A 20,147-nucleotide genomic window follows, 5' to 3' on the forward strand; every position below is an offset into this window, starting at 1 on the left:
GAAACCGCTCATATGACCTCTTTTCCATTTGGCAGGTTGACAGGACAGAAGTGATTCGAACCTGTATAAATCCTGTCTTCTCCAAGCTGTTCACGGTGGACTTCTATTTTGAAGAGGTGCAGCGGTTGCGGTTTGAAGTCCATGACATTAGCAGCAATCACAATGGGCTGAAGGAAGCAGATTTTCTTGGTGGCATGGAGTGCACTCTTGGACAAGTAGGTATCACTGCCATTTTTCCCCCTCATCTCTCACCTTTTATATGTATATGAAATACATCGCTTTGTTAAATGACTGATGGGTGAGATTTGTCGTTCATGACAAAATTCTTAATCGGTGCTTTGAGCAGGATAATTAAGAACTTCTGCTGGTTTGATTTACTGCTGTAGTATACCTTCAAGTCAGGCAGTGCTATAGGAAACTGAGCGTCAGTGACTGGCTTTGTACAGTAAGAGGACAGGCTCATTACACCAGTGTTGAGAAATTGACTGATTTGGGAGAAAGTTACTGTTCCTAACCTTATATGGGATTTAAAGCAAGTTCCAAGTCCAAGGAATGCTTACAAATAAACTTTATTCACATAGGGTAGTGCCTGGTGATGTGGCAAATAGAGGGGTAGGGTTGGATTCGTTTCCCTGACTCTCAGTCATCCAAAAGTTAGGTGTCTGGACTGTTACTCCTCTGATTTCCATCTTTAGTTCAGTGGAGAGAAACAGACAGTTCCAGCAGTTGATTCATTCCACCTGAGACACTCACCATAGATTAGGATAAATTGCCTTCAGGAGATACCTGTCTTTCCCCGTCAGTTATCAAGAGAGTCTAGACAGCTGGCTTAGAGTAGATACCTAACTTTTTAGATGACTAAATTTAAGAGTGATGAGTCCTACCCACAGGATCGATATCTAGAGGTCGTCAGAGCCAGGTCTGCAGCGAATTCATATATTGCTGACTGGTAGCACATGATAGTTTCTCAGGTATCACAGTTTACTTCTAACTGGCAGACTTTTTGTTATGCAGGGCCTCATAACACGGATCTCAGCTCCGTCCATAATGGCAATGCTGAGGATGGTCTCAGTTTCACTGAGCCAAGTGCTCTCCGCTCTGTGCTCTGAGGTAGCTTGTGTGACAAGAGCAAGCAGTGCTTTTGTTTAGATTATCCATTGCAGTGCTTCCATGTAAGTTTGTAGCCTGAACACAGTAGCTTAGCATGGAAGATGCTGCAAAGCTTTTGTTTCCTATTTTCTTACCTTTCGTTGTTGCTTCCTCAGCCCCACTACATGTAAATCCCTTTGTTTTTCTTCCCAAAGCCATTGGGCCAAACATGCTGAAAGAGGAAAAGTCCTCTCAGTGAGAGAATTAATATGAAATATATGTATTTACTAACTTGAAAGCTCAGCATGAAGGTATTGGTATTTAGGATATTTACAGTGCACAATAAATTCTGTTCTTTAGACAGACTTTTTGTGGCCTTAGTCAATGAAAATAAGCTATCCTATAACAGCAAGGAGAGTGATAAACAAAGAAAAAAGTTATTATGATGTACTTCTCACTTAATTGGCTTGAAAATGAAAGGAAAAAAATGTCATTGCTGCTGCCTGTAGCATAAATGTCTTTATAATGATTTGATCTCTATAAATAGCACACAGCTGGGTTGGTTGCAGTATAATTTTAATGGTAACCAAGAAAAAATAATAACAGTGTGAAATCTGTTCACAGTAATGTAGCCTTGAGGACTCTGATCTCATATTTAGACTTTTTTGGTAGGTGCATCTGCCCACTAGTCTTCCAGCTCTTTGATTCACTCTAAATAGTTGCTGTTCTTTGCACAGGCACTGGCAAGCAGAGGCACCCATTTCTCTTTGTAGTAATAAGCAGTGAAATCACAAGCAGTAATATTTTAACTGCCATTTTGGGGCATCACTGTATAAAGGTGACCTCTTGCTTTCGTATAGGTGCTTTAGATGCTATGAATCAGTTCATCCTTGGTTTTGGTTTTACAGATGTTGTCTGTAGGAGAGTAAATTCTTCCCCTTCTCTTTCCCCTTTGTTTTTCCCTTTCCCATTCCCCATCCCTAGGAAAAGTGTTCAGGCACTCCACCCACGCAGACCAATGACTTCCAACTGAATCCCCATCAAATCACTGAAGGTTTTGTATTTCTGCTGCTTTTTGGTTGCTCACAAAAACTGTGAGTGATTGTTTTGAGGGGCAAGAGATAGATTTATTATATTTTTATTTAGTGGTTTGGGGTTTTTTTGTCCATCAAAAAACAATGGAAAAAAAATCTTAGATGGACAAACACTGTCAGAAATTCGGTAGCCTAATTTTCATGGTATTCAGCTGGGATAGCAAACCTGAAACCCAAGTCCTTCTCTGTTCATGTGTTAGTGCCTTCATGTGTTCTGAGCCTCTCTAAAGCTCTTTTATTGGAATGGTTCAGTTTTATATTCCATAAACTTTATAAAGCATTGAAATTGCATCATTTAGTACAGTAAGGGCCCAAACTCTCTAATAGCCAAAGTTAACTTCTTAACCACACAGAAATTAAGTATCAGGAGGGTGGCTTAGGAACACTTTTTTCCTCTGAAGTTTCACTGAGAAGTCTCAGCCTGATCTTTAAGAACTCACAAAAAATATTTCAATGAATAATCATTTTCTGATAAGAACTAAACAAACTTACGTTGCCAAGACATTCTTGATTACTGCTCAGCTGTGCCTGCAACATCATTAAATTATAGGAACCAGTAAAGTTGTTATTTCTTAAATGCTGTGAACCATCACAGCTCGGCAGTATGGGAATAGCCTTTGTGGCTTTTCTTTCATTATCTACAATGGCTGGTCTTTGCCATTTTCAAATTTGTGATTCCATTCCTTGTTTGGTTTCTTTTAATTTACAGAAGTGTTAAAATATTGTTACAATTCACAGCTCCCTTACTTGCTCAACTAATAGCACAAGTAAAGAAAACTTCAGAGATGGACATCTTTTTCTGCCAAGAACCTTTTCAAGTATTATTTACAGATTTAATATTTCCCATACATGCATTTGTGTATGAATTATATTGAAAATCTTCCTTCTCAGTAATGAGTATTATTGTTTCTTGTGTCCTTTTAATAATATATGCCATTAGCAGATTATGCACTTGAAAACACTGACTGATTATTAGTTCAGTTTCAGCCATTGCAAATCGCCTTGCTCTTGAATTGGAGACAGGCTAAAAGAGCCATGATTGCACCTGAATTAATTAAATTGAAATAGTTTGTACGAGAAAATTTGTTTAATAGACTGTTGACTGCTTCTGTGGTGCCAAAGACGTAGGACCAGTTTTTTCAAGGTATTTGAATTCCTAAGTCTCATTAAATGTCTGTATGCCTCCTTAGGTATCTAAATACCTTTAAATACTTGGCCTTTGATCTCCTCCAAATGAAGTTGCTCAATTCATTAGTGGGATGAATAATGTACTTTGTTAGATATGAATGTCATTTTCTACTAGGGCTGACTCAGAGCAGAAGCAAATCATCAACGCAGCACTCTTCCCTAACTTCAGCTAACCATTTTAACACCTCAGTTATCCCTGGGAAACTCTTGGTTTGCCATTGCAGCATGATCTCTGAAGCTGTAAGATTTTCAGTTCTATATCAATCTTGCCAGTCAAAGTTAATGGAATTACTTGTACAGTGTGTACTGCTTTGTTTTTACATACTTTATCTTTTTGTATGAATTACTGTAGCAGTCTTTAGAAAAGTAATTTAAAATTTAGTTTGCTATTGTAATGAGTTGTTATTATGACTAATTATAAAACGGCTGCTACATTACATAGTAATTAAATTCAAAGACCTTTTATGCTATTGATAAGCTATTTCCTGTAATAACGTTATTGCCTCATCTGATAGGGATATCTTTTTTCCTCAGTGTTCTGTTTTGATTGACTATTTTCAGGTACAGATCTTTAAGAAAGACAGGGAGTGCTGTAATTCAGCTGTAAATAGACTGTGAGCTGATCAATACTATAGGGAACAAAAGAAATCTTGAAGAGTGGCGAGTATGGTAGAGAAAGTATCATATGTATGGGGAGGATGATTATAGCAACAAAACGGGCTCTGCCAAGGAAAAAGAATTCTGTGAGCAGTTAGACAGAATGAAATTTCCTTCATTATGGACATACACATCTGAACTTGTTCTCTTGCAGGGATTTCTTGGTATCTGTGAAGGGGTGAACTCGTACCCATTTTTCATGAGAGCAGAGTAATGCACTAGCATCTACCTGCTGTCTGGTCTCTTTTCATGTTGAAATGTAGCATGCTTGATGCATTTTTGACTATATGCCACCATTCATGGAAATTATTTGGTGGATTCGGAAGCAGCTAAGGGACAGATAGCAAGACAGGCCCAAGCACATCAGAGTTGTATGAATCTTTCTTTGTCAAAATACAGTCTAAAGATGAATGCATGAAGAAGGAGAGACAGTTTTTACACTGTGAGCCAGAGCTACCTCAGTTCTTCCCTTGCTTAAATCAGTCATTTACCCACACAGGTAAAATGTTAATAAAGTCTGTCATTTTATTTGTGGGTGTTTAGAAGCTGGCAGTATTTGACTTAAATGGATTAGAGCAAGGGCGCACTAATATTTTAATTGACAAGCTTCCAGATACATTTTAGAAATGTTAAATCTCAACTCATTTGTCTAGCCACTCTGGTTGTATCTTTCTACTTACAGCTATATCATGAAAGTATTACAGTCCTTCATTTCAGAGACTTTGTAGCTGTGAAAAAGGTGCTTTAAGGGTTGTATTTATTTTTATGCAAGAAAGGGAGAGCTTAAGAGAGTGTGTACCATAACTAGTAAATGCTTTTGATATGGTTATGTCCTGAGTTTTACATATCACAGAATCCTTCTCCTGCTCTACACCAAAGAAGAAAATGGTTTTGGAAACACAGTCAAGTCATTTTAATTGTATGTGTTAAAATCTCTGCCCTAACTTGGGAAGATAGCAATTGCTTGTCAAGAAAGGAACAGAACTTAGATAAAAGATGCTTTAGGTTAGACCAGCTGTGCATTTTAGCACCTTTTGTAGCGAGCAGTTCAAAAAGCTGTAACTTGAGGAGGCTCTGAAAAACTCATTCAAATCAACTGTTGTTTTAGAAAGGCAGGTTTCTCTATAGTACTGAGCAGTCTGAACTTGGAGGCTGAAATTTCACGAGTACTTGTCTCTTTTTTTTGAATCCAAGCAATGCCGAGCACAAGATGGTACAAGCAAAAAAATCTCAAACCAGTGATTGAAAGACCTGACACAGTGGTTCCTCCACAAAAATGTGAAGGACAGCCCAAGAAGGCTTAAATAGCATTATTCCTCTCTCGACAAGCAGTTGGGTGCAGGCAAAGAGGATGAGAGCAAGACAGAGACAGATTCCTTATAAAGTGGGTTTGAAGCATTTAATGTTTTAGTAGCCATTAGTTAATTTAACTGGAGAAGGACAACTGACACTGTATTACAGGAATTTGAAGAATCCCCTTTGAAAAGGAACATGTTTGTTCACTTTTCTAAATTAAGAAAAACAAAATGAAAATATGGAAGGCTGATGTAAGGTTGAAGACTCGGTCTTCTCAGTTTGGGGTATTAACTAAGCCCATCTTAAGACACTAAATCATAACTAATAACTGAGGCAAAATGCTTGGAAAAGACAACTACAGGGCACAGAATGAGCACTCGCCGAAGTTTAAGGAGGGAGGAGGAAGCAGAGCTGTGGTACAGTGAAATGTATATCATTATATCATAGAGAAATGCAGTTTGGGCAGAATGTGCTTCCTATAGCTGGCCTCACAAACACCACCTCAGGGAGGTGTACATGCTGTTGTAAACAAAGTAGTGCCATGTTTAAAAAAAGATGCTGATAGCTGAGTGAAATATGCCACTTGGGAAGTGCATGCATAGTGTGAGCAAAAAGATGAGACGATTAGCTCAGAGAGGTTCAGCAGAGGATCAGTAGGTAGTATCACAGCTAAAGGTGCCTGGGTTAGCAGTCCAAAAGCAACTGGAATGTTCATGAGGCTTAAGCTGGACACTGGTGCATGATCTAACACGATGCCGAAACAACGGACAAGCCTGAGAGCTTACAGTGGTCATTCTGCAGCTAGACACGTAGTTCAACGGCAATTTGGAAAGATATAAATTGAAGTAGTGCCTAGGGGAGGAAGGGAACGTAATGCTTGTTGAGTTAGAAGCCCTATCAAGCCATGGAGCTGATCAGGGATGAACATCCACTGGAGGGCAGTTAGCCGTGTAGAGAAGAATATGCAGATTTTTGCAAGGGTTGGTGAAAGGTTCAAGAGAGACATTTTTGGAAAGAGTATGATAGCTACTTTTCTTTGCTTGATACATCAACACAGTTCTAGTGAAAGCTGTTAGAAAAATGCTCTGTTTCTACCTGTACCATTGCTGTTTGGTGGGTGATTGCTTCTCCAGACTCAAGGTTGTATTGTGTGTGGCACTAAGGGCTCTGTGCTGGGCAAGTGAATGCGTTTGATGCTGAAGATTCAATCTGTGTAGAAGGCAAGGGAAAAAAGTTAAGTAACTGTGCAAGTCCATATAACAGGAATAACACATCTGGGAGAAGAATTAACGTAGAGGTGCTGGGAAATGATTGTTCAGCTAAAGCTATTTGTCTGACTATCCCAGCTGGCAAGGAAGAGATACAAAAACTTCTTCGAGTTGTGTACTGTGGAGGGAAATTTGTGCCTAACCTGGCTGTCTAAATAACTAAATTTGGGGTTCCTGTAAGAAAGTCCAATGGGCAAAAAAGGCCAGTCTAAATAAAGAATTTGAGACATCGAAGGAGTTATTTTAAACTAATCTTCTATTTTTGTACCACAAAGCTACATTGCATACACTCTTGCATGGCACCAAGCAGAGTATTTGCCCAGTCCTTGGTTCTGTCAAAATCAGAGACCAGTGGTTCACATGCCACAAGAGTTAACAAAAGCCAAGTGTCATAGCACATAAATAGAAAAGGAGCTATGGCCATTATCCATGGGCATTTCAAGATGCCTTTAACAAAAGAATATTGGTGTTAATGTCCAGAGCTAGATATTATGCAAGTCAATTTCATTGAAGCAAGTAAATAAACAAAAACGAAACAGCTTTCTGATCCCAGGGGAAATGTGGAGTGTGACCATCAGGCCTCCGGCTCAGAGTGGCGCCTTGCAAAACTGAGTCAATACTGTTGAAAGAACTTGGACCGGCCCCAGCTGTCAGTGTAAACAGGACTTCTCAGTATGATATATGGGATTTATCTGTTCCTGCCAATGTTAAATCACTAGGTTAAAAAGCCATATTGAAATTTTCTCGTTACTTTGATTTATAGGCATTGGGAATTCTGTATGATATTATTGAAAGTTATCCCTATATTTGGTTAAGAAAGGACTACACAGAGAAATATATTCTAAAAGGTTCTTACACAAGCCAGGTAAAATGGGTCATTATATTTCATAGCTCATTTTACATAGTGCTGATTAGTCACGACTCAGACGCAGGAGAGAGCAAACCCTCATCAGAGTCCTTGTCTCTGAGTGACTGCTGAGCAATGCACTGTACACAGCTGGTGTCAGTGCCTCACTGCTTTTATCCAAAGTGTTGCATCTGTTCATACTTTTAAAATAAAAAAGTGAAGCACCTTTTATATATTTTAAATTGGAAATAGGATCAAATGGCAACATGTGAATCCAGATTTAATTACAGTAATATAGAGCAATTCAGATCTGTCCTTAACCTATTTGGGCTAGTATATAATAAGGCAACTTGAGATCATCTTCAAGGGAATTTCCCACCCCCATCTTACCACGGAGCTGATATCCCTTAGCACCGCAGACCAGAAATCTAGTTGAGATGATGTTCTGTTGAGATGATTGCATATTTGATAAATAGGAATCACTTCATGTGCATATCCTCCCTCTCTGAAACAGAGCAGCGGCTTTTACATTCTGTTCCTATTCCCACCTCTTGCAAATGTTTTCGGTATGATACATATTACTGACATGTGGCTGTCTCAGACCAGAACTGGGTAGTAGTTTATATGTGGCTGTAGCTGCAAATAAACTTAACTGCACTTCCTGAGTCTCTCTTAGCCTAACCTCTTAAATCTCTCAGGTTTCTACATCCATTTGTTCACCAGTAGATCATGCTTCTAGTAAAATGTTCATGAAAAAACATGTTCTGGAAATGTAATGAGGTTTACTAGGGCTGAACTGGATTCTAATATCTGTGTTTTGGAAAGAAGAGAAACATTTACTTTGTGCACTTCTTCACATCAGTTTTGGACAAAACACCTTTTTCTCTGAAGTTGAAGTTTTAAATTGCAAGTTTTTGAAGTAGAAGTCAAACCAAAGACTCCTGACAAATGGAAGACCTGTAGTTAATTACCTTCTTGTAAGCCATTTTGCAAGTTCAGCCATTGCTGTAACTCTAAACTTAGACAAGTGCTTTCTAGGCCCTTGAGTTATTGTTGTTTAGGACTTGCTGTCTGGCAGTCAGGTAAGCAAATGCTTTTTATGATAGTGTTCAGAAGAAGATTTACGCCGATACCTAAACAATAAACATGATATGTAATTGATTGTCACCTTCTTTAGAAGTAGTTCTTTTAACCAATGAGAGCTGGTTTGTACAGTGCATGAACAAAAAGGGTGATTTCCTGCTAAGGAAAATAGATTCCTTGACAGTCATTGCAATGATAGTCTGCGGATCCTAAATCACCAATAACAGTTTGAGTCAATGATGTTGGCACGTTGTTGCTAGATGGAAGATTCATTTTACTGGCCACTTAATTAACAACTAGTAAACAGTTGCACCCAAATACACATATTTACATATGCAGAGTGCTTACTGTGTCACAATGATGCTAATGGCTTAGAGAGCAAGTCTTATTAATGTAATCTACTAATGGGAATGTCAGAATAAATTATCCTCTCTGGAACTGCGAGCCGTCTATCTGCCACCTGCATAGGAGCTCCCAAGCTTCAGGTTTCTGTCTGCCTGATGCCTCTTGAAAGCTGGGATGCTTTCCAAAGCAGTAAAGGGAACTGTAGGAATTTGGGTAGTTCAGGGGAGAAGTCCTGCTGTTTGTAAAGGAGGCTAGCTGAAGAACAGGTTCCCATCCAAGTTCTATCTCATACTGGGGGTATATATAACATATCTGAAAATGTTTCTGGTACACAATACCCAGAGCTTTCAGTGGAAGAGTTTAATGTATTTTACAAAGTTATTTGTGCATCTCAGGGAAGGGGAAGAGGTCATAGAGACAAATGGGCCCTGCTCCCCAGCTGCCATAATTCATTGTCTGGTTGTGTGCTGGTTTTGGCTGGGGTAGAGTTAATTTTCTTCATAGTAGCTAGTATGGGGCTATGTTTTGGATTTGTGCTGGGAACAGTGTTGATAATACAGAGATGTTTTCATTATTGCTGAGCAGTGCTTACACAGAGTCAAGGCCTTTGCTGCTTCTCACCCCACCAGCGAGGAGGCTGGGGGTGCACAAGAAGCTGGGAGGGGACACAGCTGGGACAGCTGACCCCAGCTGACCAAAGGGCTATTCCATACCATATGGCATCATGCTCAGCATATAAAGCTGGGGAAAGAAGAAGGAAGGGGGGGATGTTGGGAATGGTGGCGTTTGTCTTCTCAAGTAGCCCTTATGCATGATGGAGCCCTGCTTTCCTGGAGATGGCTGAGCACCTGCCTGCCAATGGGAAGTAGTGAATGAATTCTTTGTTTTGCTTTGCTTATGTGCGCAGCTTTTGCTTTACCTATTAAACTGTATTAATTTCAGCCCACGAGTTTTCTCACTTTTACTCTTCCGATTCTCTCCCCCTTCCAACCGGTGGGGATTGAGTGAGCGGCTGTGTGGTGCTTAGTTGCCGGCTGGGGTTAAACCATGACAGATTGGTACAGAACCCATAGTTTAATTATATATTAAGAATATTCTGTTGTATTTCTGTATTGCCTCCCATCTGAGAATCTCAAACAAGGTTTTTTAAATTGAACCTCACAGTTCACAGGAATGCAACGATTTGTACTTCAACCTGTTTAGCTGGCAAGAAAACAGAGGTATGGGTGACTCAAGGGGTCACAGCAAACAGCCTTTCCAAGATCCTAGGGAAAAAAAAGGACATCTGAATCCTAGCAGTATTGGTCATCTTACCTGTACTCCTGTCTGTTGTTGCCACTGACCAATACTAGTGGTGAAATCCAAAAGCTAATTTGGAAAAGTGAGTGAGATGATGGCAGTAGGCTGGTTTATGGAAGGCAGTCCAAAAAGGACGAGTGTTAAATTATTCACTTAAGTAATAGCCAGCTGCAAAAATGCAGGGTAAGAAACAGCTGGCAATCTGAAACGGTCATAAAATGAACATGAGTTAACAGTATCATGCCCAAATAAGTCAAATTAAATTCTGGAGTGTATCAGCAGCATAGCTTGCAAGACATAAGAAGCTCTTCTTGCATAGGAAGGACCAGTAGTATTATGTCCAGTTTTGAGCATTATTATAAGAGTAGGATATGGGCCAGTCCATGAGGGCTCAGCAGAAAGCAGTGAGAATGGTTTGAGGGCTAGAAAATTTGGTCAAAAAGGAAAGATAGGACAAACTTGGGTTCTGTAGTCTAAAGAAGACTGTGGAGAGTTGATATTAGTCTTCAGATATAAAGATTGCCTGAAAAAGGAAGGGAAAAAGATTGTTTTACTTATTCATGGTGCATTAGACAGAAATAATGGGCTTAAACTGCAGAGAATTGGGTTAGCTGTTAGGAAAATATGTTTACAGTAAGGATAATGAATACCATAATAAATTGCCAGAGGAGGGTGTTTCCCTCTACCCCTGGATATCTTTAAGAACTGATTAGACACACATCTGTCAGGTATAGCTGACCCAGGTGTAACTGGTCCTGCATTAGGACCAAGAAGCTGGACAAAGTGATTCTGGATGTCCTGTCCAGCCCTGTGGCAAGCCTGTCATCCAGCCCTGTGATGGCTCTCCTATCTCACATTTAAAGCCCATTTAAACCTTCCTTCTGTTCTGCTGCCTCTGTCATGACAGTAGATGAGGACAATCTGAGGTGCCACTTTTGCTTTTCTGTTCAATTGAGCAAATTGACGGGCAGGACAAACACGTTACCATGACTTTGCATTACTCGCTCTCCTCCCAGTCTGGCCATTACCTGCTGATGTGGTTTATTGCTGAAATGTGTATGATGCCCAGGACTCTAATGAAGGGCCTGGAACCATTATTTTCCCTTGATAACTGCCTCTCTTTTACAACTAATACTTCTGCGTATTTTGCCAAAGATGTCTATTTGTGGATCATTTTATTTGAAGTATTATAGATTAGCCATCTGGATAAAGTTGTCCAAGTAATGTTGGATGTGGGAAAGAACTGTTTCTAGTATAAAAGCCACCTTCCAGAGGTTAGGGTTTCTTCTGGGGCAGAAGCAATCTTTTGCTCAGTATCTGCACAGCACAATCTTGCTGCAGTATTGTCATGTTAAAAATAATATTAATTGTGATTCCTAAGCTGTGTTTGGAGTTACCTCTACATCTGGGTACATTTTGAAGTTCTCCAATTAAAAAATGAATAAATTAATACAGCATTAACTTTACAGAGAAGAGGGACCTAATATACTGGGACATCACTGTAGCTTACTAATGAATGATTATTGATATGGGAAATAGCATCTTTTGTCAGTGTCACTCATAACATTTATTTGAAGTGCATTTATAAATTGGTCAATGGACAAGTTCATTTGCAATTCTGAGTTCTAGGAGAGGTCTGGTACTTGGTTAGCAAAGGAGACAATTTTGGAACTAGAACTATGGGGCAGATTGCTTGCTTCTGTCCTGAGTTTAGAGTTGCTGATATTTTGAAATAAAATAAATGCCTTCTCTTTGAAACGGACTTAAATTTCCTATAAAAATAAATGGGTTTTGGAGACATCTCTGATAGATTTGCTGTGTACAGCTCCTCTCTTATTGTCTTTTAAGTCCATTTAAAGCTTACTTCTGTCCTGGTGTCACCATCGTGGCAATAGTTGAGGAAAATCTGAGATGTGGTTTCCACTATTCTGTTCAACCTAGTGGGTTGTGTTCTTTCCATTCTGCTTGACCCCATCTGCTTGCTTTGTCCTTCCATTGCATGCTGTCTGCAGGCTTCCTGGGGAACCTTTCTTCTCAGTCGTGGTCTTACTGTGTGGGTTAAGACACTACCTTGATACAAAAAAAAAAAAAAGCAGCATAAAAATGAAATCACAATAAGCTATATATTTACTACATAGTCTCATTTTTCCCTTTGTTTTTATTTTTGTGTAGATTGTTTCTCAGAGGAAACTCTCCAAGTCCTTACTGAAACATGGGAACACAGCAGGGAAGTCATCTATAACAGTAAGTCAGTCTTAAATACACTCTTATTTTCCTGTTGTTTGGAAACATCTAATGTGACTAATTCTTCCTAAAAGCATCCTGCTAAGTACCCAGAACAACCCTTGCTTGAGAAATGTGTTTAAATTGTTTATTGAACAGATTACTTGTACTGTTTCTGATAAATGCATGTTGTAAGGAAATGGCAACAAATAATGTATGATTTGTACAAAAGCCACAATATTTACTACTACTACTTTTAAGGTACTTTGATGACAGCAAGAAGGTTGTGCTGCTTGATTACTTTTAGTTGAAGCTCTAGAACCTTCAGAAATTCATTTTGACCCGCTTTGACACACAAAGGAGTCTGATTTTTCTTGGCCTTTGGGCTTTTTCCAGTTTCTAAAAAATAAACAAACAAACAAACAAACAACTCAGAAAACACACACGCACGCACCCGGCAGCGCCAAATGCAGAAGTTTGATGAGATTAGGTATTTTAGCTGTGTTGTAATGCAGTTATGGACTGGATAGTTATAGCAGCCCCATGTGTGTCTTGAAATCTGCAAATCAGTGTATTACCTCTCTTTCATCTTTCTCTTTGCTGGCTTGTTTGGGAGATCAAGCTTGTCTGCACTGAACCTAGCATGCTTGCGACATTTGCAGCTTTGCATTAAGACAAAGACTGTAATAAAATATTCTGCTTTTGGGATCTCTACTCTGTTGCCTCATGAGGTTGAGAAGGGTTTTTTTCCTTGGATGTGCGGTTAGCCAGATGGGTTTCTTTTGGCTTCATTGTTTGGATTTTTTTTCTGCCTTCAGCCACAGAAGAGAGAGCAGACTGTGAGAAATAATGCTTTCTGAGAGCCCAGGGAATTTTCTTTCTTAGATGTCTTCCTTGGTGCCTGGCTGGGAAGGGGTTTGCTTAAATGCATAAGGTGAAGCTCATTTTTGGTCTAGGGTTACAAAGGAATTCCCTGCTCTCCTGGCTAAATAGAACCAGGAGAGTTTTGCTTCCTAAATAACTTGGTGTGCTTTGCCTGCTGGGATTATCTGTGCATACTTCATCTTGTCCATCCCCATGGTGTTCTGGAACCCCCCTGTGCTCTATGAGAGACACAAAGGAGTTTAGTCTTGTGAAAACACAAATGCTCTAGCTCAACTGAAATCGTTAGGGTTGCTAGTAGAGTGTTCTGGCAAAAATTAATGCTCTGTGATATACAGATGATGAGAAAAAATGAGTTAATAGTCCTTGCTGGCCTAACACCGGATGATAACCATAAACCATGGACCTTAGTTACTTGCTTTGGCTTCTGGCCAGTGGTACTAAAGAGCAAGTCGACTTTACTCAAATGGGAGAAAACTGAACTCAGACAAAAAATATTGTGTGAGAAGTTTGCTGTCTCAACAGAATAAGTCAAAATTGATATGAATCATTATTTCTGGACCTGTGGTACATACCAGGTGTCTGTCAAGTATGGGAGTTACAAATACTAGTTTCCTAACTTGTTCAGTGTAGTGAATTATGATTTTCTGGTAGGATTTTGAAAATTCCGATCTCTGCATGTTTTGCTGGAATTTTAGTAGCCCTTTGACTGTGTAATGTCTCATCAATACAGTTTTATTATATGACTGAGGGATAAAAACAGAACCTCAATCAGCTTCTCCAGTGAGACATCTGTCAAACCTTGTAAGAGAGGGTTCATTATTTTCAGTTAAAAATATTTGTGAAACTTGTTGTGCAAATCCTGGTTTGTCATATACAGCTTATGACCTTTTAAACCATCAAACTACGTGGAAGAGAAATATTGTGTCAGATTCTATAAGCCAAATTTCCAGCAAGCTCACGTTTGCCTGGAACATGTGGAGCACCACATACGTACTTGTATGATGGTGCTTTCGTGCATGGTTAAGCAGCTGCACCTCTGCCTGGCTGCATGTGAATATTTTGCATAAGGAAATACCACAGTTCACTGCTGTCAGGTGTCACAGCCAGCATAGTCATAACACCCCACAGTCCCTTTGGAGGTGTCCTTCCTTCGGTGTAGGCTTACCTGCAGGCTGCAGGCCCTCAGGGGTACCTCCTCGGGCGTGGAGCTCCTCCTTCCAGGAGCATATCTCCAGCTGTGTCCTCAACAACATCCCCTTCCCCATGCCTCCTCCTAGATCTTCTTTAGGGTGGCCTCACAGGCTTCCTACTGCACCTCCCTTTGTGCCTCCTGCCTCTAGCAGCTGCCACCCTTTCTTAAATATGTTCATACAGGGGTGCCATATGCACCTCTTCTGGGTTAATGTTTTGGGAGGCGGTTGGTAGCTGCTGCCCACTGCCAATCCAGCTGGAGCCAGCTGTGACCAGCATGGGGCAGGTCATGGCCTCCCCACACAGGTCACCCCTGCAGCCCCTGCTACCAAAACCCTGCCAGTTATGCCCAATGCAGAATCTGTTAGTTTCTGCCAAAGAAAGAAAAAAGGTCTTAAAAAATCCTGATGATACTGAAGTTTATTGAGGCTGTAGATAGCCTGGCTAATTCTTGGGAGCTGCATATGTGGGCAGTAAAGTTATCCTGTGCTGCAGTGCTCTGATGGCAGCTCTAACCTCTGCAGCCTTCAGCTGGTCTGAAGAGTAGTTGGGGTGTCCCAGCGGCTCCCCGAGGACTTGGAGTCCATGCAGTGGAGATGGTCTGAGCCTGGCTGGGGAGCTGACGGGGCTGCCAAGTATGCAGCTGTGGGCATGAAACACTCAGAAAGTAGGTTCTTTTGGGTGATTTAATCTCTGGGGAGAATATTTACGATAGGGAAAGATTTTGTAACTGTCCAATAGAATATAATGTGGTTTGTGTCAAAGAACATTTTTCAGTGAAATACCCTAGGTTTGGTTAATACCTTCTCTCCACTGAAGTATTTTAATGGCCTAGTCAGGAAGGCTGTTTAGATTGGTTTTGCTGTTCGGTTTTTTTTAAACAACATTGCACAGCACAGTGACTGGTGTCATTTTCAGCATAGCTTACGCCATCTGAAAGAATCACGCTACATTATTTTAGTGTTATTTTCTTCTGAGTCAGTCTACAGCAAATGGTTTTGCCAATGTAACTATTGCAGAAAAACTATACCAGGAGAACTCCCTTACTGTAAACATGCCTTTCATGGCAACCAATGACAGGTGACTTCACTTCTTTTTCCATTTAGCATGTCAAATGGTGCTGAAGCAGCATAAAAAACAATCTAAGCTTTAGAAACAAATAATACAACTCTTGTATAGCTTTTTTTCCCCTTGGACACTGTGAGACTGTGGAATTCTCCGTTTTCCTGTCTGGAGAGAATTACTTGGTCAGAGGAAGGGGATCCCTGATGGATGTTGAGGTCTGTCCACTGACAGGTGATTGACAAGGCATAGTCGCATGATACAAAGTGATTCAGGTTTGTAGGCTTAACAAGGTGCCACCCATCAGCTGAGCAAGGGATTCACCGAATGCTCTTAGCCCTTCCTGATTGCAAAGAGAAACATATTAACTTGTACCACACTTCAGTTTCCTAATGGGGTCTACAGTCTTCACGCTGGAAAATGGCATCTTTCTCCCTTTTCATTACACCATGCAAAACTCAAATGTAGCTTTCCATTTAGGTGATTGCTGAGGAATTGTCTGGCAATGATGACTACGTTGAACTTTCATTCAGTGCACGGAAATTGGATGACAAGGTAAGCTGCTTGATATTAACCTTACTGAAAGATATAAGAATGCCTACAAATATAATTTGATGAGATTTTCCCCGACAGATATTTTTTGCCTTATATTATTAAACACATCAGGGATTTCAGATGAATGTTCACAATGAGGCTTTCCTCAAGTTGCGAAGTAATTAAAAAAAAAACCTCAAGGGAATCTAATTAAAACCGAGACAATTTAATTACGCTATAACCAAGACAATTTAATTATTTAAAATGCCACAGATCAGAAGTGCTTAGAGAAGTGAGCCTTTCTGTAAGTAGTCAAAGATGTTATAGTTGAAGTAAGCGTCTTAAAATAAAGCTAGAAAACTTCATAACAGCTCAGTCATGATATACATTTTTTTCAACGAAATGTAGCTTGAATGTGAGAAAAAGACTCTTGCATATTTGTTAAAAACTTTTTCCCTCTTTAATAAGAAAACTCTCCACTGACTCAAACACTGCTCTTCAGTATAAGGACTACTTCTTTCTGAAAATATCCGTTGTTGTTCAGCAATACACATATAATAAGCACCTCAAGCAATACACAGCCCAAGAAATCCAGATGACTGCTTGGAAGGCACACTCTCTGTTATTTCAGTGTAATAGAAGACACACAATTATTTGAGGTAATCTGGGGAATATCTTTGTACTTAATAGATGTCATAAGACTATGACCCTTTTTAGATAATAAGGCTTTACATATAGTTGAAGATCAGATGATTACAATTGTACTCGATCACAATATCTACCATTATTATCATTAGATCTACCATCTAATACCATTATTATATAGTCACTTCCTATATATAAAGCTGCTTCTAATTTGAACCATATGGTAACTCTATACAAAAATGATTCTAACGCTCTAAGCATGTGCTTGTAAACTTTTGACATGTGAGTAGTTTAATATCAAATCAGTGAGAGTACTTTTGGATACATACATCAGATTTTCAAAATCAGGCCATAACTGATGAATAATATTTTCAGTTGAAACTGCAAGGAAAACTCAGACAAGCAGAAAGTACCCAGAAAGATTAATGGTACCAGAATTTATTCAGAACATACAAATAAATAACATTACTGTGCTCAGGATCATTAACAATCATAAATGATCAGGACCTTAATTTGGTTCTCATCTGAAAGATGAATTACCTCTTCCTTCGGACTTGCTGGAGTCTTAGTGTTTCTGAATGATGTAATTTATTTAGGTGTCAAAATGTGGATTTAACAACCTCTCTTTAGACAGACATGTTTAGGCCTGATTTCCAAAGTTGTACACAACTGTCCTGTTCCTGTTCCACATGCTGTCACATCTGGAAAAAGGAAAGGAAATGTACAACATAATAAGACTTCACTTGGTCATCCCTTTTCCCCAAATGTAAAATGCAATCTCCTCTAGATATTATGGTTGCTTATGGCTCTTATTGGTATAAATTAAATGGATACTGCCAGAGTGTGCTTCTGAGCCAGGTCAATATTGTCTGGGCAATAGCTTAGAGAGTGATTGAAACACTTTATGGATGTAAATTAAGGAGGATCATTCTGAAATATTGCAAGAACATTGTGATTCTTGCCGTTTTAACATGTCCAGTCAAGGTGGGCCTCATCTAATAATAAATTCCTGCATGGTGCCCTGTGCAACTCAGACAATGACTCATCATATGTTATCTGAATCAAAACTCCTGTCTTCAGCTGATGAAAATCACTGGAAGCCTCTTACAGTTGAAAGAAGTCTTTCAATTTCCTCCAGCTAGAGACGTAGCTCTAAACCTGGCTGAACCTTGGCTTACCTCATTTATAAGAAAAGGCTAGGGCTTTTGGTATGGCTTATAATGAACTTTGAAGTCAGTAGATGCAAGGCATTATTAGTAATTATTGTTATTAAGGTTTGAAATTACTTAAATTGTATAGTTCAGCCATTGGTGAAAAAGCATGAGTGCCCCAATGTCACATAAAGGTCCAAAAAAACCATCAGAGAATTGAGAAGAGCCCATCTTGTGAAATCCTAAGTGTGGTTTTGCATGCCTCTCCCTACTCAGAGGAGTGAAGATCTGAGTAGAGACATAACATCAGAGAAGCAGACTGAGGGCTGCAACTGGCCTGGGATTCTCGTGAAAGACAGAGGAAGCCTGTGGGAGCAATCATTTACACTCTGCTACACAGGGTCACTTTTGTAACCCCAGGGGTTCCTGCACTGGTAGCTGTGGGGTGGCAGAAGACAAGTTGAATCTGAATGTCTCACAACTTGGGGATAAAGGAAGGGGTGGGAGGAGGTTCTGGATGTGCTTTAAGGATTAAGAAAAAAAAAAAAAAGTTCTTTTCCATCCATTACCGTCACTGGTATCTTGAATGGACAAGAATTTTCTTCCTTTACCCTTTAAAGGAAAACTCTTGAAAGAAGATCCAGATTGTGGTCCTTAAATGTATGAGTTTCCTCCACTAAGGAGAAAGGTGTGAACAACACATTTTTGGCAGATTAAACAAAATTTGTTGGTCTAATTTAACAGGCAGTATATGTTTGTTGGTTTTTTTACTCCCCCCACATAAAATTGCAAGGGTTTTAGAGAGGCCATAAAACAAGAAAAGCCTACTCAATTTTTTCCTGGAGCAGCGGCTGAAACATTCAGTAAAAAATTATAGGAAAGTCAAAGGTATGAAAGTTTCCTTTAGTTAACTGACTTTGTACAGACGAAAGTTATATTTTTTTTAGTGCAGTGCTTGTTGGGAAGGTATAACTGCATTTTCATGTTTTGTTGAAGCCCAGTCAGCTCAGATGGCACATCTTTGTTTCAAAAGTTCCACTGAGAACACTTCACAGTGGAACAATAACTTTTGGAAAGGTTCTATTGCATTAATAGCTGTGTCACAATTACCATAACAAGCAGCTACATTTTTATGATAGCTATAATAAATTACGAGCACTGAAGCAGGCAAACTGCTTTTCCTGTTCTGAGAGGCTGTTATCATTGCTTGGGAAAGATTTTCCAGCAAATGTCTGCAAAACACAAGCTAATATTGCTTTTTTATATATTTCCCTGGTACTAAACTACTAAAAAAAAATCCTTAAATCCCCTGTTTTGCTGCTGAAGAATTTTCAAAATTATTAGTGTCTTTCGGCTACTTCAGCCCTTTTCTGAGGGACTTTGACTTGACCCTCAAACCTGAATTTTAAAAAGTGTCATGCTCTGAAAATTAATGTACTAAAAGATGTGTCAAACTAGGTGCTCAGAAATGGAGGTAGTTAATTTTTTTAGAGTTTAAGCCATGTACTTATTACTGTGTAGCCGCTGTACATACTGAAAGAACAGTGTGCATTGTACCACTAGCATATGCATTACATTAATCATTTAAACGTTATTAAAATATCAAAACATTAAACCTTTATTGCTCCTCTTCTTCTTCCAGAGGATGTTCTTATGAGATAATGCAAGGCTGTTTGTTAGATTCAGCATAACAAAAAAAAGCTTTGAAAATGTTAATAGCTATAAAACGAAATGTTTCTTCAGCATATCATTTTTGAGTTGTTATAAAGCATCTTCAATATTGAAGGATTTTTTGTTTGTACCTTCATTCTGAAAGGAATTAGGCTTTGTTTTCGCATTGAAGTGGGGGTGTTATAAGCAATCATCCAGCATTAAAATCTTTCCCTTCAGGTGATATTGCCTTGGTAGTTAAAAACAGATATTAAAAATTACTTCCCTTGTGCTGATTTGCTGTTTCAGCTTTCATGATACTCAGCTGGGAATGGTACCATATTTCGAGTCTAACACAAAATCCTGGTTTCCTTTCTGAATTCTTCTGCACTCCAGGGTGTATTCTTTGGATGTATCATTCTGAGGTGTTTTCTTTCAGATACCTTTTCTTACCAAACTTGTGTTCGATAAAGAATTTGTTAACCTTAAGCTTTTACTCAGTTTCAATCAGTATACTTATGTGTGAGAAGAGGCAGTTCAATCTTTTTTAACCCTATGCACTCTGGATTTTGGTGTTGCTATGGTTAAACCAGCACCCTCACTCTCTGCTGGTTCTATTTGCTATGCAGTAGTAATCTGG

At 39.3% G+C, this 20,147-nt stretch overlaps 1 protein-coding gene across 1 annotated transcript in view; it reads left to right on the forward strand.

Annotated features, from left to right (window-relative positions):
• The window catches only part of CPNE4 (copine 4), a gene marked incomplete at both ends in the record, with an annotated part of 194,027 nt that overhangs the window by 76,534 nt on the left and 97,346 nt on the right, over nt 1–20,147 (forward strand). Inside the window, 3 exons of the mRNA XM_082307141.1 lie at nt 36–215; nt 12,339–12,410; nt 16,008–16,082. Coding sequence (XP_082163267.1) covers nt 36–215; nt 12,339–12,410; nt 16,008–16,082 — 327 coding nt within the window. The remainder of the gene's footprint in view (nt 1–35; nt 216–12,338; nt 12,411–16,007; nt 16,083–20,147) is intronic.

This window comes from Platalea leucorodia, assembly GCF_965183815.1.
Source record: "Platalea leucorodia genome assembly, chromosome: 1".
Classification (NCBI taxonomy): Eukaryota; Metazoa; Chordata; class Aves; order Pelecaniformes; family Threskiornithidae; genus Platalea; species Platalea leucorodia.